Below are 18115 nucleotides of genomic sequence, written 5' to 3'. Positions count from 1 at the left end.
GTTGACTTCATGACAGCAGTTTGGAATTGGCTACAATGGTATATCCACCATAGAAACTGGCCAGTGCTACAAACCAGGCCCTTTGAGGTAGGTGAAGGGCAGAGCCAGTTAGAAATTTACCAGCACACGACTGGACAGCACCCCCCATTTCAGAGTGGACTCTGTGGGAATGCACCAGGCCCCTGAGGGACTAGAAGCCCCGGTTGGGTGTCCTGAGGGAGGTCAGCAGTGAGGAATGAACCTCAGGGGTCCTGGGATCTATGTGGATGAGGACGAGGCAACCACGGCACGTGTGATCTACATGACAGTGGCAGTCACAGCTGACGATGTCCTAATCCACACCATGGAAAAGGGCTGCGTGACCAGGAAGACCAGGCCCTGTCATGCAAAAGACTCTTGGCTGGGTGCAGTGGCTCACGCCTCTAATCTCAGCTCTTTGGGAGGCCAAGGCAGGTGGATCACCTGAGGTCAGGAGTTCAAGACCAGCCTGGTCAACATGGTGAAACCCACGTCTCTACTAAAAATACAAAAATTAGCCGGGCGTGGTGGCGGGCATCTGTAATCCCAGCTACTCAAGAGGCTGAGGCAGGAGAATCATTTGACCCCAGGAGGTGGAGGTTGCAGTAAGCTGAGATCACGCCATTGCACTCCAGTCTGGGCAACAAGAGTGAAACTCTGTCTCAAATTAAAAAAAAAAAAGAAGACTCTGATAGTGCAGCCCAGGCAAGGAGCAGAGGAAGCACCCCATCCAGAGGCAAACAGACAAGGGAGCTGTAACCACGGCCCACTGTCCCTCTTTATGAGGCACTCACTGTGATGGCAATGCGCTAGATGCAGTGAGCAACAGCACTGAAAGGGAGTGACACAGTCCCTCAGTTTCTGGAGCTCACATTCAGATGGCAGGTGAGAAACGATACCCAGTAAACACACTGTTTCCCATGTCCTCCCTCACCTAAGCCAGGACACCAGCAACTGTAAACCTTACCATTATTTTACATGGCCTGATGAAAGACAAAAACCCTAGTGAAATTAACATTCCTCCTATCATACACAACATCCTATCATACACAACATCCCCACTTCAGAAATGCTTAAATGTATGCTGAAGAACCAACGGGGTGCACTAGTGATTGGTGCTATCTATGAAAGAAGAAACGGCTATCATAAAGTGATGGCAGCATGCAGGGCAGGGGGGGCAAGAAGCCGCATGCACTAGGGAAGCCTGCTTAGCCGTGACATTCCTGTTAAGACGCCCGCCCAGCGATGAGATGCTCAACCACATGTACATCTTGAAACCTAGTTCCAGGAGAGGGGAGAAGCACAGTCTCTGAGAAGGACTGAGTCTGGCATGTCCGAGGGCCCCACAGAAGGCCGGCAGGCCAGAGGACAGTGAATTAAAAGAAAGGGACCAGACGATCAGGCCAGAAGGGCAGGCAAAGGCTAGACCGTATGAGCCCTGGCCAACCAGGGTAAAGCATTCACATCTGATCTGAGGGCACGAGGAGGTCACTGCGGGGGTTCTGCACAGGTGAGTGGGAGGCTGAGATTTGCCAGCTGCAACCCCAGGGGGCAGGAATGGAACCACACGACTTGGTTTGTAAGAGGTTAATGAAAACATTGGCAAGATTCTTGTTGGCACTGAGAGAGTTGTAATTTTTTTTATGTTGCCACAAAATACAGCAAGTAATATTTTTAATCAACAAATATACATACACACACAGCAGTCATGTGAGAATAAACACCATCTGGGCAGTGGTCCCTGCACCAACAGAACCAGAGGGGAGGCCTCCGGAGCCAGACGGGGCTGCGTGCTTGATGCCACGGCCCGCTGGTCACAGTGCCATCAGAGCTGGCCAGGAGGTCCTGTGTGGTCAATGGACAGAGGGCTAATATAGAGCAGTACAGGGGAGGAGGAGCTCTGCCCACCCTCCAGCTGCGTGGTGCTGCCCCAATTCTTTAGCTTCTCTGAGCGTCACTGTCCTCACCTAGGAAATGGAGCCTCCCTCAAGGCTGGCCTGGCTGCTGCGCAGCTCAGGAACTCAGTGCTTTGCAGTCAGACCAGCCCAGGTTTGAATCCCAGCTAAGCTGCATACCAGCTGCGTGACCTTGGCCAGGGGACTTCTTAGCTCTAAGTCAGTTTCCTCATCTGTTAAATGGAAAGAATTAATGGTACAGACTCTACGGTGATTTCCAGGATTAAATGAAGCAATCTACACAAAGCAGTTGGTACAATGTAAACAATTGATATTAGCTATTAAGTGAAAACTGCAAAGTGCTACACAAATATTAATTATAATCCATACCAGGCACATATTGGGTACATAAAAATACATGAGTTGATCAATAATAACAACAGTTAGCATTTGCCACAGACCATCAGCACTGTTCTAAGTGCTCTCCATGTAGCTTTGCAACCTTGAGCAAGTCTTTTCTCAGCTTGTCCATAGTGTACACAAAATTAAATTGGGCACATTCTTTTTAAAGTGCCCTCCGGCTCTGACATCCTGTGGCTCAAACCTGAACCTGCCCTCACCCTGGAGTAACAGGGGGACACCAAGGAGAGGGGCCTCTTCCCTGCCGCTACCCTGGCACACTTGGCTGGCACCTCCATAAGACTCTAATGACAAAGTGAAGTCCAGGAAGAGACTCTCTCTCCTCCCCTCTCCAGCCCACAGTCCTTGCCCTACAAGCTCCGTGATGGAGGGGGAATGCGTGCAGAGTAGTGAAGGCCCACAGACAGTCTAAGTCAAATGCAAGGCCAGGCCAGGGAGAGGCCCAAGCCTCAATCTAAGCCACACACACACACACACACACACACACACACACACACACACACACCCCTCAGCACTTCCACCTTAACAAATGCATTTGGAACCCAGATCCCACCTCCTTCCAAGGAAGAAACCAAAATCTGACCCTAACCAAAATGCCAGCCTCACCCAAAAGCAACTGTGAACTTAGAGGCAAGTTCCCAAATGGCTACAGGTTTCTTTTTTTATTTTTTAGAGATAAGGCCTCCCTTTGTTGCCCAGGTGGTCTCAAACTCCTGGGCCCAAGGGATCCTCCTGCCTCAGCCTCCTGAGTAGCCAGGACTATAGGTGCATGCCACCGTATGGGTTTCTTTATTAAACCATACAGGTCTACGAGTAAGTCACATGGCCACCTCGCGACTAAAAGGTTGTAAGGAGAATGGTGCCATCTTAAAAACCTCAAGTAGGTATTATCAACAACTGAATGAACAAGGACAGGAGTGAGCAGTGTGCAGCTGACCCAATATAAGGTCATGATATAAGGTCATGAGGATGAGAGTTGTGATTGTAACTGAGTTGTGCCACCTTACTAACACTACCTACCTACTGATTAACCTTCATCCAGCACTCACTGTGCACAGACCACCTCACTAATCCTCACAATGCCACACCCACCTTCTACTTGAGAAAACCAAGGTAGAGAGAGGTTAAAGAACTTGCCCAGCCCATGAAGCCGCAGGACCAAAGCCTGACTGCAGGGAAAGCCGCCTGACCCCGGCCTGCATGCTTAACTGCTGTGCTGCTCTGCTTTGAAGGCAGCAGGCTGCCACCCCAACAGCAAGAGCAAGGGGAGATGCATCTGCTAAGTAGCACTCACTGCCTAGAATGGCCCCTAGAAGGGACGACCACCACAGAAGCTAAAGCGATAAAAAGAGGGGCCAAGATTGCTGCGGAAAGGCCAGGGAACCAACTGACTCCCAGCAGGCTCAGCCTCAAAGGGGACTGCACGCATTTCCCCGACTCCCCTGTCTGGAACCAGCCCCCCTATCAACCCCACCCCTGCCAGCACCGTCCCTCCCCTTACTCTGCTTTGCTTTCTTTGCAGCACTTATGACCACCGGGCACAACAGACCCCAAGCACTTTTTTGTCTTCACTCCAACAGCACAGTGGCTCCACAGGCGCAGGGATTCCATGATGCTCCTGCTGTATCTTCAGGGCTTAGCACACCAGAGACACTCAAATGTTTGTGAACCACATGAATTAAATATTTATTAGAGGCCTGGGTCCATAACATGGCACTAGCATGATGGAGTATATAAAGATATGACATCCATGACCCTTCTACTCAAAGAGCTCATGGTCAAGCAGGGTGGAGGAGACAGATACAGAGGGAGAGAAGACAAGCCACTAAGCAGTGGATACCAGCGGCCCTGCTAAGGGCCCAGGAGGTTCAACAATGGAACTCCGAGTTTCAGCTAGAAGGGAGATGGCCTGAATTGGGCCTGAAGGGATGACGGCAGAGAAGGGGTGTGAGCAGAAGGTGGCATTCCAGAGAGAGGTGTGGCATGAGCAAAGGCACGGAAGGGAGGGAGCTCCAAGGAGCGCCACGGCTCAGTCTGGCAGGGACGTGAAAACATCAGGTGTGAGGAGTTGCTGGAGTGCCACCTGTTGAGGGCCTTGGATGGCAAACCAAGGAAGCTGGAACTGGGAGTCAGTGAAGGCTATAAGCAGGGATGTGGTCAGTCTTCTCTTTGCACAGGAAGGTCTGGCAAAGCAGGAGGAGGGACTGAAATCACGAAGGGGCTGCTAGCAGGGAAACCACCACAACAGTGCAAATCAGGAGGAGGAGCACTGAGAAGTGTGACAACTGAAGCAGTGACAGGGAGGGGATGGTTACAAAAGACGCCAAGGAAGTGAAACTATTTCAGACCATCTGACTGAATGCGCAGGTAAGAGGAAAAGGGAATGGACGGAATAGCGTGATCTCATTTGTACTTGCAGAAAGGAAAGAGGGCACTTGTATCCACAGCCTTGGGAAAACTCTGAAAGGATTCATGAGAAATTGTGACCAGTTGGCATTTAAAAATAAGATGCACTCCACAAGAAGAAAAACTCCTAAAGTAACAGGGATGAGGGAAAACTGATAGCAAGGCCCTGAGTATGGCTCGTGGGAAAGAGGCAGGCATCATTATTGAGCCACATTATTGATCTCTGTGTGGGTGTGTCATGTTCCAAGTCCATCCATGCACCTCTGTTCCACAGGCAAACAGGTTGCACAGGAAGCTACAAGAGGCTACCTCTCTAGAAAGATGTTAGGGAATCCCAGGCATACAAGAGCCTAGGGGCAGGCCAGGTAAGAATGTAATTTCCCCACACTCCAGAGGCAGGCAGCAAAGCTCATGGCTAGAAGAGAAGACTGCAACCCAAGAGTGATGATAAGGGTGCCTATTTAAGGCTAATGACAAAAATGACCCTGACTTGCTGTTCCTAGAGCATACTCCATATGCCAGGCTCCAGGTAAGGGCAGTCCCTGTGCAGCGATCACCATTTTACAGATGAAGAAACTAGAGTCAGGGAGGTGGAACGTGGGAAGTGCTAGGGTAATGACTCAAATCCAAACCCTGGACACTTAACAGGGACCCCTGCACAAGTAAAGGCAGTAACATGGAGCTGCTCTGAGGTGACAAGTAACCCTTTTCATAGAAGGGAAGACTGGGAAACAATAGAATGATTTGCAGTTCCCACTTCCTCCACCGACTGCTTTATGGAGCCCCAGGGAGATGGACGGGCAGAGCATCCGTATACCCACAAAACAGACAACCTACTTTAAAAACTAGTCAAATGTCAATATGAAAATGAGTATGCTTTTAGCCTTAAAAATGTTAACTACCTAGGCACATTTGGGAAGGCGCAATGGGGAGGCAGTTTAAGCATTATTCTTTGTATTGAAAGTTCACACAGTTCACAAAGTGAGGCATCACAGGCAGGAGCGGTGTCATCGTCCTCACTCCGAGGATGAAGAGAGTGAACTGCAGAGAGTGACTTCCCAAAGTTATACAGTGGGTCAGCAGCCGAGACAGGCCTACGCAGCCATGCTCCATCCACTCAACGCAGTGTTTTCCTAGGGCCTGCTGGGTGCTAGGCACTGGAAAACGACGAAGAGATAAAATCAGCTCAGGCCTACAGCAGGCAGGCAGGGTGGGCTAGGGCAGGCCTAGCACCAGGACAGTGCCGATGCGGCCAGTTTCAGAAGGACAGGCTTCCAGGAGGCTCAGCCTGTCAGCTCCTGGTGCCAACACCCCGATGCCCGACACCCCCATCTCTGTAGAGGTGTTGCCCAACCCCGTGATCCGAAAAAGATCACCCCTTGCCTAAGGCTGTTGCCTTGGAGATTTTGTTCCCTAGCTCTTCAGTTTTCTATGAGCTGAAATTAGATGCACCGGCTGCTCACCACAGATGTCAATCCCAGAAAGGCAGAACAAGAAGAGCCCTCGGAGACCTCCTACACCAAGCATGGCACACACAAATGCCCGCAGGAGTCGGACAGGTGGTGGAAACAAATAAAACAAGCCTGATTTTAAAAAAGAAAATTTATAAACCACCATGCAAGGATACCATGGTGTAACTGTAATGAGACTGCACAGCCACCTGAAGAGTGTAGCCACCTTGCAACTCCAGCAAAGTGTTGTCACACAAGAATGGCAGACTTTCCATTTGTTCCCCCAAAAAAGCTAAAAATCAATTTTATGTAAAGCCTCCCAACTTTTTTTTTTTTTTTTTTTTTTTTGAGATGCAGTCTGGCTCTGTCACCCAGGCTGGAGTGCAGTGGTGCGATCTCAGCTCACTGCAAGCTCCGCCTCCCAGGTTCACGCCATTCTCCTGCCTCAGCCTCCCAAGTGGCTGGGACTACAGGCACCCACCACCATGCCCGGCTAACTTTTTGTATTTTTAGTAGAGACAGGGTTTCACCATATTAGACAGGATGGTCTCGATCTAAAGCCTCCCAACTTTTAAATGGTGGCAATTACTTAAAATCAATTAATATCATTAAGTTTCTGGAGTCATAGTTTGAGGCAAGAAAAACTGAGCCAGTGGCTTAAACTTTTATCCAACAAGTATTTTACTGACTTGTGCCAAGCTCTGGCTTAGGTGCTGGGGACAGAGAGATGAAGAAGATGTGGCCCCTGTTCATGGGGCAGAAAGGAAGTAAGTGTGGAACAGATCATTTCGGCCCAGGGCACTAAGCCCTGGGAGGGGACCACAGAGTCTGCAGGGGACACCACCAAAGGCTCCTTCTGAAGGCAACACTTGCACTTGGCCAGCCAAAGGAGGAGAATCACAGGCACACATGCATGAAGCAGCTTAGGGTCCCGCAGGATCAAGTGTCCCTGCAGGGAGGCGCAGTGAAGGCAGAAAGTGGCGCCCACACATGGAGGACCTTGTGAGCCAGGCCCGGAAACATGCCTTTAACCAAGAGGCAAGGGGGAGACATGAAAGGATGTGACACAATCAGCCTCAACTCTGAACAGTCCCCGGGACACAAGAAGCTGGTCACGGGCTGCCTCTGGGAGCAGGACTGACAAAACACAGTGGAAGGGAGACAAGCTTTTCCCCGGGCAACTCCTTTTTAACTGTCTGCATTTAATGACCATCTCCTGGAAACCTGTTCAAAAGTAAAATTTGCGTTTTTTAAAAAAATTAGCCTGGTAGCACCAGAAAGTATAGATTTGTGGGAAGCAAGCTAATAAAGAACAATTTGTCAGCTGGTCAAGGGGAAGATAGTGTAGGCCTGAACTGAGAGTAGGAAGGACAAAGAGGAGAGAACAAAATGGAGAAACTGCTGTAAGGTAAAGCTCAAGACTTGTCATGAATATAGAGAAAGAGAGGAACGCGGATGACCGCCAGCTTTCCAGATGAAGGACTGGATAGTAGAGCTACTCACAACAGAAGAGACAAGGGTCATCTCTAAGGGGGCAGAGAAGAAATGCGGGTGAGTCCCATTTGGACACAGTCAATTAAATGTACCCATGGGACATGCACGGGGGTGCTGGCAGGGGCATTTAGAAAGCTCTGGGTTGGATATTTAGAATCCAGAAGTCATGGGTGCATGAATGAGGATGAAAGAGAATGGCCAGGAACAGGGCACAGAAGGGATAGCGGGCTCAGAAACGGTCAGAAGCTCCTACCAGACACAGGAAGGGCAGAGACGGTGGTTGATGCTGGACACTAGTGCCACTGCGGAGAGCAGGAGCGACCCCTTCCAATAGAGGGAAAAGGCAGCACTTGAAGCCTGGGAGGATCAAGGCTGCCTTCCAGTGCAGCACCTTTACTTTCCAAATGTGGGAACTGGCCCGAGATGAGCCTAGTAAGGGTTACAATTAACAACCTTACATTTATATTATTTTATAGATTTATCTTTTACATACAGAGACCTTCAACATTGTACTGTGATACAAGAAAGGAGGAATGTAATGGAATTTCATCATATATGAGGATCATATGCTGAAGTCAGAAGGTGGAAATAACTTTTAACTCTTGTACTACTTAGATTGTATTACTGGTTACACTGTACTACTATTATGATAAAATTTAAAGGATATTCAACTAAACCCTTGAGAGTGATTCCTTCTGCACCTAAAGTACAGTGTGGTTGTGTAGACAGTCCCCTGCTGTCATTCTCACACACAGTGAGTTTCAGAACCACCAAGGCAGAAAAATGGAACGCACCAGCGGGAAATCTACATGCAGGTGTCTGGGCCTTCAACCATCCTGTCTTTAAGATGAGCCTCCACTCCTCAGCAGCTGAGGTGGAAAAGGTAGAGAGACCTAAAGTACTGTGCTTCCCTGCAGAATTTGCTTTACCTTGTTTTCTAATGCCTCAGCACTTGTCAGAACATGTGATGGATTCAGGAGCATCAAACAGAATAACACATGTGAAAGCAGCTAGCCCAGAAACCGGCACACAGTGTGTACTCAAGAACCATTTGTTGGACTTGAAATCAGAAGCAGATACTGTTCATTGAAAAGCAGCAGAGAAGTTGGCTGCCTGTTTTCTGGCTTTCCAAGCTGGCAATTCCTGATGCGGGCTCCATCAAACTGCACTCATCCAAACAGCCAGGTGAGCTTTACAGCTGTGGAAGACCAGAGACGATCTATAACGCAACCCCTTCGTGGTGTCTCTGCTAAATGGGCGCATGGAGATGCTACATCATATCTCTATCTTGCACATAAGGAGAAAGACACATCCTTCTGAAGTGTCAGGGCATAAGTCCAGGTCTGGGATCTTCTGTTTCCCACACTGCCTTTAAGTGAGTCAACTAAGATGAATGCTGCAACCAAAAAGCAGACATTCTAGAGTGAACAGGATCCCAAGCACATTGTTTAACATCCAGCAAGAACAAAAGAAAGAACAGGAAAAGTAATCATATAAAACATATCATAAGGAACTTCCATGTTCAAGCTGAAACAGTCAAGGAGGCAAGCTCAGAAGCATTTCACTAGGCAACCACATGGCGGAAAACAAAGTCTGCCGCACACATCCCGAACAGGTCTGTGTTAAAGCCTGGAAGAATAAGATTCTCATGCACAGCTGCCACAAGATCACCAGCTTGGCTAGAGAAGGACTGCCAATTCATTAATCCAAGCATGTAACCCAACATGTATATATTAATGAGCAGACACTATCATGAAAATCCAGGATTTGCCCTCTTAGAGCTTATAAAGGGAAAAAAGGACATAAGGACAGAGAGAAAGGAGTGGCTGTAACTATTAAAAGATAAAGTTACCAATCTGATAAGGGGCATCTACGAAAACCCTACACCTAACACACTTAATGATGGAAGACTGAATGCTTTCACCCTAAGTTCAGGAACAAGACAAGGACGTTCACATTCACAGCTTCTATTTAGCATTGTACTGGAGATTCTAGCCAAAGCAAGAGGGAAAGAAGAAGGGCATCCAGACTGGAAAAGAAGTCAGTCTTTATTTGTAAACAACATGATCCTACTTGTAAAAAGGCCTAAGAAATCCACCCCAAGAAAAACCCTACTTGAACTAATAAATGAGCCTAACGAGGTTGCAAGATACAAGGTCAATATACAGAAACCAACTATATTTCTATACATTAGCAACAACAAGCCCAAAAATAAAAGTAAGAAAACAACTCCATTCACAATAGCATCAAAAATAATAAAATGCTTGGGAATACATTTAAGAAGTACAAGACTTGTACACTGAAAGTAAAAAACACTCCTCAGAAAACTTAAGAAAGATCTAATGAATGGAGAGATATTTCGTGTATACTAATTGGCAGACTCCATGTTGCTAAAATAGCAATTCTCCCTAAAGTAATCTATAGAGTCAACAGAAATCCTATCAAAATCCCTGTCAGCTTCTTTGCAGAAGTTGACAAACTTATCCTAAAACGTATTCAGAAATGCAAAGGACCCAGAACAGATAAAACAATCTTGAAAAATAACAAAGTTAGAGGCCTTACACATCCCAATTTTGAAAGAAAGCCACAATAATCAGCATGACAGCATGGTATTGGCATAAGGACAGACATAAAGATCAATGGAATAGAACTGAGAGTCCAGAAATAAACCCTAAATTTATGTGCAATGGATTTTCACAAAGGTTCCAAGATAATTCAATGGGGAAAGAATAATCTTTTCAACAGAGCCTGGAGAAATAAGATCTCATGAAGCAAACATCGATTTAGATCAGGGTTCAGCAAACTCTGGTGCTTGAGCCAAATCTAACCCACCAATTGATTTTGTAAATAAAGTTTTACTGGAACACAGTCAAAACCACTCACTTAAGCATATTGTCTATGGCTGCTTTCCTCTACAATGGCAGAATTGAGGACAATCATCCTTTGGTATCCATGTAGGATTGGTGTCAGGACCTCTGTGGACACCAATATCTGAGGATGCTCAAGTCCCTTATATAAAATGGCATAGTATTTGCATATAACCTACACATACCTACTATGCACAAAGATATCTTATAGCTTAATAATAAAAAGACAAATAATCCAATTAAAAATTGGCAAAAGATCTGAATACACATTTCACCAAAGAAAATATAAGGATAGGCACATGAAGAGACGCTCAACATCATTAGTTATTAGGGAAATGCAAATTCAAACCACGATGAGATACAATTTCACAGCCACTAGAATTGCTAGAATCAAAGATAATAACAAGTGTTGGTGAAGATATGAAGAAATTGGAATCCCATGTATTGCTGGTAGAAATATCAAATGGTACAGCTTCTTCAGCAAATAGTTCAGCAGTTTCTTTAAAAATTAAACCTGACAATTCACAAAATTCATAAACTGAATGACCCAACAAATCCACTCTCAGGTATCTATCCATGAGAACTAAAAACATTTGCCTGCAAAAAAACAACTTGTAAATACATAAATGTTCATAGCAGCGTTACTCACAATAACCAAGAAGTAGAAAAAATTCAAATGCCCTCAACTGGTGACTGAATAAGCCAAATGCAGTATATACATACAACAGGATACCATTCAGCAATAAAAAGGATGGACTACTGATATATACTACGACATCAATGAACCAACATCAAAAACACTTGCTCAGTGAAAGAAGCCAGAAATAAAAGATGCGTGAATCATTTACATTTACAGTCAGTCCTCCGTATCCATGGGTCCAAAGGAAAACATTTGAGAAAAAGAAACAATAAAAGATAATATACCAAAAAAATTATACAAATCTTTAAAAATACAGTATAACAACTATTTACACAAAATTTACAGTGTTTGGGTATTATAAGTAATCTGGAGATAATTTAAAGTATACAGGAGAATATGTGTAGTATATATGCAAATACACCATTTTCCATTAGGGACTTGAGCATCCAAGGATTTTGGTATCCATGGGGGTCCTGGAACCAACGACCCATGGATAGGTCATTGAAAGACCAAGAGGGGACTATCTACGAAATGTCCAGAGAAGGTAAATTTATAGAGAAACAGGATTAATGGTTACCTGGGACTGGGAGTGGGAATGGGGAGTGACTGCAAACAGGTCAAGGCATCTTTTTAGGTCTTGTAAATGTTCTATAATTGGATTGTGGTGACAGTTGTCCAATTCTGTGTAAATTTACTAAAAAGCATTGAAATGGGTGAATTTTATAATATGTAAAATGATGCATCCCAATAAAGCTTTTTTTTTTTTCCCAAGAGATGGGGTCTTGCTACATTGGACTCGAACCACTGGGCTCAGGTGATCCTCCTGCCTCAGCCTCCCATGTAGCTGGGACTACAGGTACATACCACTGCACCTGGCTTACAACTGTTGGTTTTTGTTTTTAAAGAAAAATCAGTGTCACCAGACAGAACCTTTCCAAAGCTCTGCTCCTGACCAGAGAACTGCAGCGTGGCCTCCAGAATAACATGTTCACAGCCCTGCCTGGCATTTGGGCCCTGAGTCTGGCCCCACCACCTGCCACATCCTCAAGCATCCTACCCTCCTTGTGGCTGCCAAGCACATGGGCTATGGAGTCAGAGACCCTGAGGTTCCAGCTCTGTGACCCTGGGTTACTTCACCTCACTGAACCTGTTTCCTCACTTCTGAGATGGGGATAATGACCCCTCACAAGGTAAGCATGTGGAATTTCTGGGGTGATGCTCTGAATACACTTGGCAGAGTGCTTAGCACAGAGTGAATATGCACTCTTCACAGGGCTGGCTCAGGCCACAGTCAACATCTCCTCCTGAGAGGCACTGCCTGACCATCCCACCTCAAGCAGGCAGCCCCAGTAGCTTTTGCACCCTTTTTGTTTCCTCCTTAGCTCTGGCAGCTCTTTGAGTCTTTTGCCTGTGTCTCTTCCTTTCTGGTCCATTCTCCCTACTGGGCTGAGGTCTCTATGATGACAGGGTCCTCGGCTTTGTCCCTCATTGTCTCAGCAAGGCCAGGCCCAGTGCTGGGCAAGTAACATGAAGGCAGTGGACATTCACTGAGGTGAGGAATAACTGGCAGTTGCAGGTGCAGCGCTCTGGCACATGGCCTCTCTGGCACTGGCACAATGGGGGACTCTCTTGTGTGTCTGACCACATTCTTCTTGATCTTCCCCTCCACCGTGGTCCAGAATCAGCCTCATGGGAGCAATGCATGACGGTAAAGTTGATCAAGCCTGGAGGGGATAATGACTCTGGGAACATGCAAGTGACTGGAACAGGGGTGGGCTCAGTGGTGGGAAAGGGGGAAAGGCTGGTGAACAGTGAGCAGTCTGGATGCTCACAAGCAACCAACATCAGCTGAATCACCAAAGAGGGCGGCTCATGTGGAGAGGAGGAGAGGGAAGGCAGACACATATGCGCCATGACTGCCATGTGTGCCTTCTCTTACTGAAGGATGAGGTTAAATGTACTGGTTGAAACAAAATCTTTACGTATTTCACACATTTGCTCTGAAAACTGGAGTTGAACATAACTGCAGCGTTTGGCATTCATTAAATTTCTTTTACCTTCCATGGAATTACGGTTTGAACACACTTTGTGAATTTATGCAAACTAAGTATGTAAACTAGCAAGGCCTAGCACTTAATCCTTTTTTTTTTTTTTTTTTTTTTTTTAAGACAGAGTCTCTGTCACCCAGGCTGGAGGACACTGGCATAATCTCGACTCACTGCAACCTCCCCCTCCTGGGTTCAAGGATTCTCCTACCTCAGCCTCCCAAGTAGCTGGGTGTACAGGTGTGTGCCACCATGCCCAGCTAACTTTTGTATTTTTGGTAGAGACAGGGTTTCACCATGTTGGCCAGACTGGTCTTTAACTCCTGACCTCAGGTGATCTGCCCACTTCGGCCTCCCAAAGTGCTGAAATTACAGGCATGAGCCACCACTACCTGCCACTAACACTTAATCTTACAGGGATGAGAACACTTTCTAAGACCAGGCCTCAGGAATTAAATACAAATGGTCATTAAGAATATTCAACTTGCTCTAAAGAAGCTGGGGCAGATCTTCTTTGGCATCTGCTTCTCATTAAATTAACTGATTTGTTCCCTTTGGCAACTGTTTTGTTGATCTGGCAATCTTTTTCACTCACTTGCCTAAAGACAAGGTGAATTCCTCAAGCCTCAAGTAACTCTGCTAACAGAAAAAGCCCCTACACCAAAACATCCTTTCTTCATACCATCACCTCCTTTCTTCAGTTTTCCTCTTTCAAACACAAGCAGAAGGAAGGACGTGGCTCTCATGACGTGGGGCTGTGCACCTTACTGTGCACCTCTGGACAAGTCATTTATCCTCTCTGATTAGTTTGCCCAGCTGGAAAAGAAAGCAGTCAGTCACCAAAGTTCCTTCCAGTTTTAAAACTAAGTGGGGCACTATCATCCCTGTCAGGACAGGTATGGGTATTGTCACAAAATTTTCAGGCTGCCTTGTATACATCATGGGGGGGAATTGCAGAAGTGAGAAAAAGTTGCTTTTTGCACCGAAAAGATCTTAATTAAAGTCCCAGAAGTTACTCAGGTTAACACCTTGGGCAAATTCCTTAACCCCTTTAAGCCCAATTCTCCATCTTTAAATACAGAGAATTTATATGTTGCAGAAGTATTTAAGAGAACTAGAAATGAAATGTACCTGTCTTATATAATACTCAAAAAACATGAGGTTTCCAATCAACTTGAAAGAAGGCACCCCCAAAGGCACTCCCCTGAACCTCTGAGGACTCCAACTTAACTTTCCAACATTCCCCAAAACAGGAGACCAAATCACAAGGGTGAGAGCACCCAAACACAGCCAAGCTTATCTTTCTAAATTCCAATTCAGGTTCCTCCTTCTCGGCCTTCCAACACAAGCCATCTCCTCCCCCATTTAATCCTTGCCACAAGTGAGGTCCACAAAACTATACAACGCCTAGCAAGCACCAAATGTGCCAAGTACTCTGCTAGGCTAAGAAGAGAGGCCTCCACAAAGCACTCTCTCTGTGCGTTTCCTTAACACTTTCACAGACATCATCTTATCCTAGGCAGTACCTAGGATACATACACACCCAATTTTTTTTTTTAATGTGGCCATTGAGGCTCAAAAGAGTTTTTTACCCAAGGTCATACAGCTAATGAGCACCTGCCAGAACTCCTGAAGTCTGTCTTTCTAAGCCACCTCCCTAATTCCTCCTTAATTAACTAATTCACCTACACCCAGCTCTGTGCGTTTCATTTAATCCTAGTCCCTTTTACTGGGTTCATTCATCTCTTCACAGTTACTTACAAAGCACCTGCAGGTGTAGACACAGGTGGAGGAAGAGGCCGAGCACAGCAACACGCCCTGGAATTGGCTTGTTTCAATCCCAGCTCTCCCACTTACTATTTACATGATCTTGGATCAGTTCGTTCACCTCTCAGTGCCTCAGTTCTCCTTAATCTACAATAATGGGCTAAATAGGGCTGTTGAAAATTAAATCAGTTAACTTATAAAGGGTTTAGTCCAACGCATGGCCCCTACACTGCAATAAGAGCTGCTTTTATTCTTCTGGGTTCTGGGGACAGTCTTCAATCAGACAGGAACCTTAGCCTCAAAAAGTTTACACTCTAGCAGTAAACGCAATAAACAAGTAAACAATTATCAACAGAAGCGATCACTGTGATGAGTGCTATGAAAATAATAAATGTGTGACGGGGGGTGGGAGGTTACTTCAGATTGGGTGGTCAGGGAAGGATTCTCTGGTGATATCTGAACTACAACAAGAATTACAAGAAACAGCGGGATTTAAGGAGAGCTGAAGGAGAGAGAACAGCCGGCGCACAGACCCTGAGCTGAGCCAGCGGCACCCTCCAGGAAAACACGGCGGTCCTGAGGCTGGGGACGAGGTGCGGGTGCCACGCGAGGGAAATGGCACGAGATGCAGTCCCAGAGGTCGACGGGCAGCGGCCAGCTTTGGAACCAGGGAAGGCATCATCCAAGCGCGCTAGGAACCCACTGGAGGGTTTCAGGCAAGGAAGGGGATCAGATCTGAGCTATGGTTCTTCCTGCGCCCCGCAGATGTGCTGTGGAGAACAGGCAGGCGGGGAAGAGCTGAGTCCCCAGGCAAAGCCCAGGTGGGAGACACCGCGTACCCAGAACGAGATGCGCGCACCTGAGGGGCCACGGGCTGGGAGGCCGGGCGCAAATTCAAGAAACGTAAAAACTAAGCCGACCGGAGCCAGGACGTGGCCAGGGCGTCCCTCGTGTCCCAGGGGCCTCGCACCTGTCCAGTTCTTCACTCCTCCTTCCCTGAAGCCGATGTCGCGAAGCTCCAAGGCTGCCAGCCTCGGGCTCGCGTCTCGGCTCAGCCTCTTCCTGGCCTGAGCCTCCGGAGTCTCCCAAGCCCCACGCCCCTCACGCGTGGAAAGAGCCCCGGCCCTGCGCTCCGCCCCGCACCTCCCCCCCCGCGCCCGCGGCCTCCACGCCCGCCCCGGCCCAGGCGGCGCCGCTCACCCGGACACCCTGCAGCACCCGGACCCGCTCCTCCTCGTCCACTCCGAAGGACACCCTGCGGCCCTCGCTGCTCTCCGTGCTCCCCATGGCGAGATGCTGGAGGGCCGGCAGCCACCAGACCCGAGACCCGGCTCCAGAGCAACCGGGCCAACAACGCTTTCCAGGACTCGCGCGGCCGCGGCACACGCCAACAAAGCCACGTCCTATTGGCCGACGCCAGAGGCTTCACCAATCGGGTGGCGCTGAGTCGCGGTGCCTTGTGGGGATTGCAGTCCTTCCGTCTGGAGGGGTGGGGGCGTGGCGGTCTGTGCCTGCTAGAGTGCGTTAGGCTGAGGCCGAAGATGTGTACCGGCGGAGGCCCTGGAGTGGAGGGCTGGGTGCAGGACAGGGTCACGTTCTCGCTTTGGGAGCTCACCCTTGAGGGAGAGCCAAGGGTGATGTTCTGAGGCCAGGAGACGCCGAGACGGCCAAGGCGCTCATCTGGAGGCGAATTTCTGAGGGTTCACTGCTCCGTTCATTCAGCAAACACGTGTAGAGCAGCACGGGCTGAGCGCCAGACGAGCAGGGCCCTGGCCCTGGCATTACAGCGCCCCTCAAGACAGCGAGTGTCCTGCCCTTGAGAGGTTTACAGTGCAAGGGGAAAACAAGTGAAAAGCCAAACACGCACGCAAGGAAACTGACAGTAATACACGGAAAACTGCATGGCGATGCCACTAGTGAAATGAACAGAAGGAGGCCTCTTTTAATTTCAGTGGCCAGAGCAACCTCTGAGGAAGAAGCTTTGAACTGAGCCGGAGGGAGAGTAGGATTTATGTAGAAAAAGGTAGGGGAAGAGGTTTCCTGGGAGTCTCAGGCAGGAAAAGAGAAAGAGGGGTCATCCCATGGCTGGAAAGTGAGAAGAGGGCAGAGGAGTGGTGAGGACCCAAATCATGTCGGGTCTTGTGAGGCAGGGTCTGAGTGTGGGTTTTATTCTAAACGCCCCGGGAGGACAGGGAATGGTCCTAAGCCGTTAGGAGGCATTGCCCAAGGAGTGTACATACCATGTGTGGAGTGCAGTGTGCCAGGCATTGTGTGTCGGCTTCTTACACAGGACCCTATGTGTAAGGGAGCACACAGACGGTTGCCAGTCATAGACACTGCTACCTTCAAATAAGCCCCTTTTTGTTCCTCTGAGTTGCTGAATGGCTTTGATTTGCAAAAGTGCGCCTGAAGCCGAGCTGAGGAAAACTAGATGGCTACATGAAATACCCAGAAAGTATTTGGAGCTCCTATTGGCAACCTGGAAAGAAAGGGGTGAGGAGGAGAGAATGATTGAGAGAGAGCAGTAAGGCTCTGAGATTGAGAATAGCTCAGGGTGAAGAAGCTAGTAAACATCCCAGAGCTGGTGTGACGATGGAATCTTTAGGAACAAAGGTGTCTGCTAGTTTCATTCAAAATACTTCATTGGCACACCCCACTCCATCCCCTCTGTCGTCCATTTCTTCCCTATAAGCAGAGCCTGCGTAGGGGATTCTGGTGCAAGGAGTTTCCTGGGGGAGCACCTCAGGAAAAAGGAAGTTAGGGAGACAGGCTAAGGGGGGTGGGGACCGGGGGCCGCGGGGAAAACTGAGTAAAGATGTGGTCAGACCTGGTCCTGGGCTTTCCTTTGTCTCTTTTCCTTGGAGGTTTATGATTACTAATTCAATCTCCTTACTCGTTATTGGTCTGTTCAGATTTTCTGTTTCTTCAAGACTCAGTTTGGATAGATGGTATGTTTCTGGGAATTCGTCCATTTCTCCTAAATTATCCAGTTTCTTGGTGTATAATTGTTCATAGTAGTTGATTATGATCTTTTGTATTTCTGTGATATCAGTTGTAATGTCTCCTCTTTCATTTATACTTTTGTTTATGTGAATTATCTTTTTTCTTGGTT

General features: G+C 47.6%; 1 protein-coding gene across 18 annotated transcripts in view; it reads right to left on the bottom strand.

Moving 5' to 3' along the window:
• The window catches only part of CHCHD6 (coiled-coil-helix-coiled-coil-helix domain containing 6), a 259379-nt gene extending 242983 nt beyond the window's left edge, over nucleotides 1–16396 (bottom strand). For 8 of the 18 annotated variants that reach the window (XR_010155749.1, XR_010155752.1, XR_010155755.1 and 5 more), the window contains exon 1: nucleotides 16204–16389. Coding sequence is in view for 5 of the 18 variants with exons in the window: in XM_063807100.1 (XP_063663170.1) it covers nucleotides 16204–16290 (87 nt within the window). In the remaining 13 variants the exon portion in view is untranslated. Of the gene's footprint in view, nucleotides 1–13918; nucleotides 14053–14997; nucleotides 15313–15973; nucleotides 16091–16203 lie in introns of those variants that run through there. The other 10 variants (XR_010155754.1, XM_063807101.1, XM_054680961.2 and 7 more) reach the window with 9 other exon arrangements.
• Between the last annotated feature and the right edge of the window lie 1719 nt (nucleotides 16397–18115).

The sequence above is a fragment of the Pan troglodytes genome, chromosome 2, assembly GCF_028858775.2.
Source record: "Pan troglodytes isolate AG18354 chromosome 2, NHGRI_mPanTro3-v2.0_pri, whole genome shotgun sequence".
NCBI lineage: Eukaryota > Metazoa > Chordata > Mammalia > Primates > Hominidae > Pan > Pan troglodytes.
The sequence above is the reverse complement of the archived record's forward strand: the minus strand, read 5'-3'. Positions and strand labels throughout refer to the sequence as shown.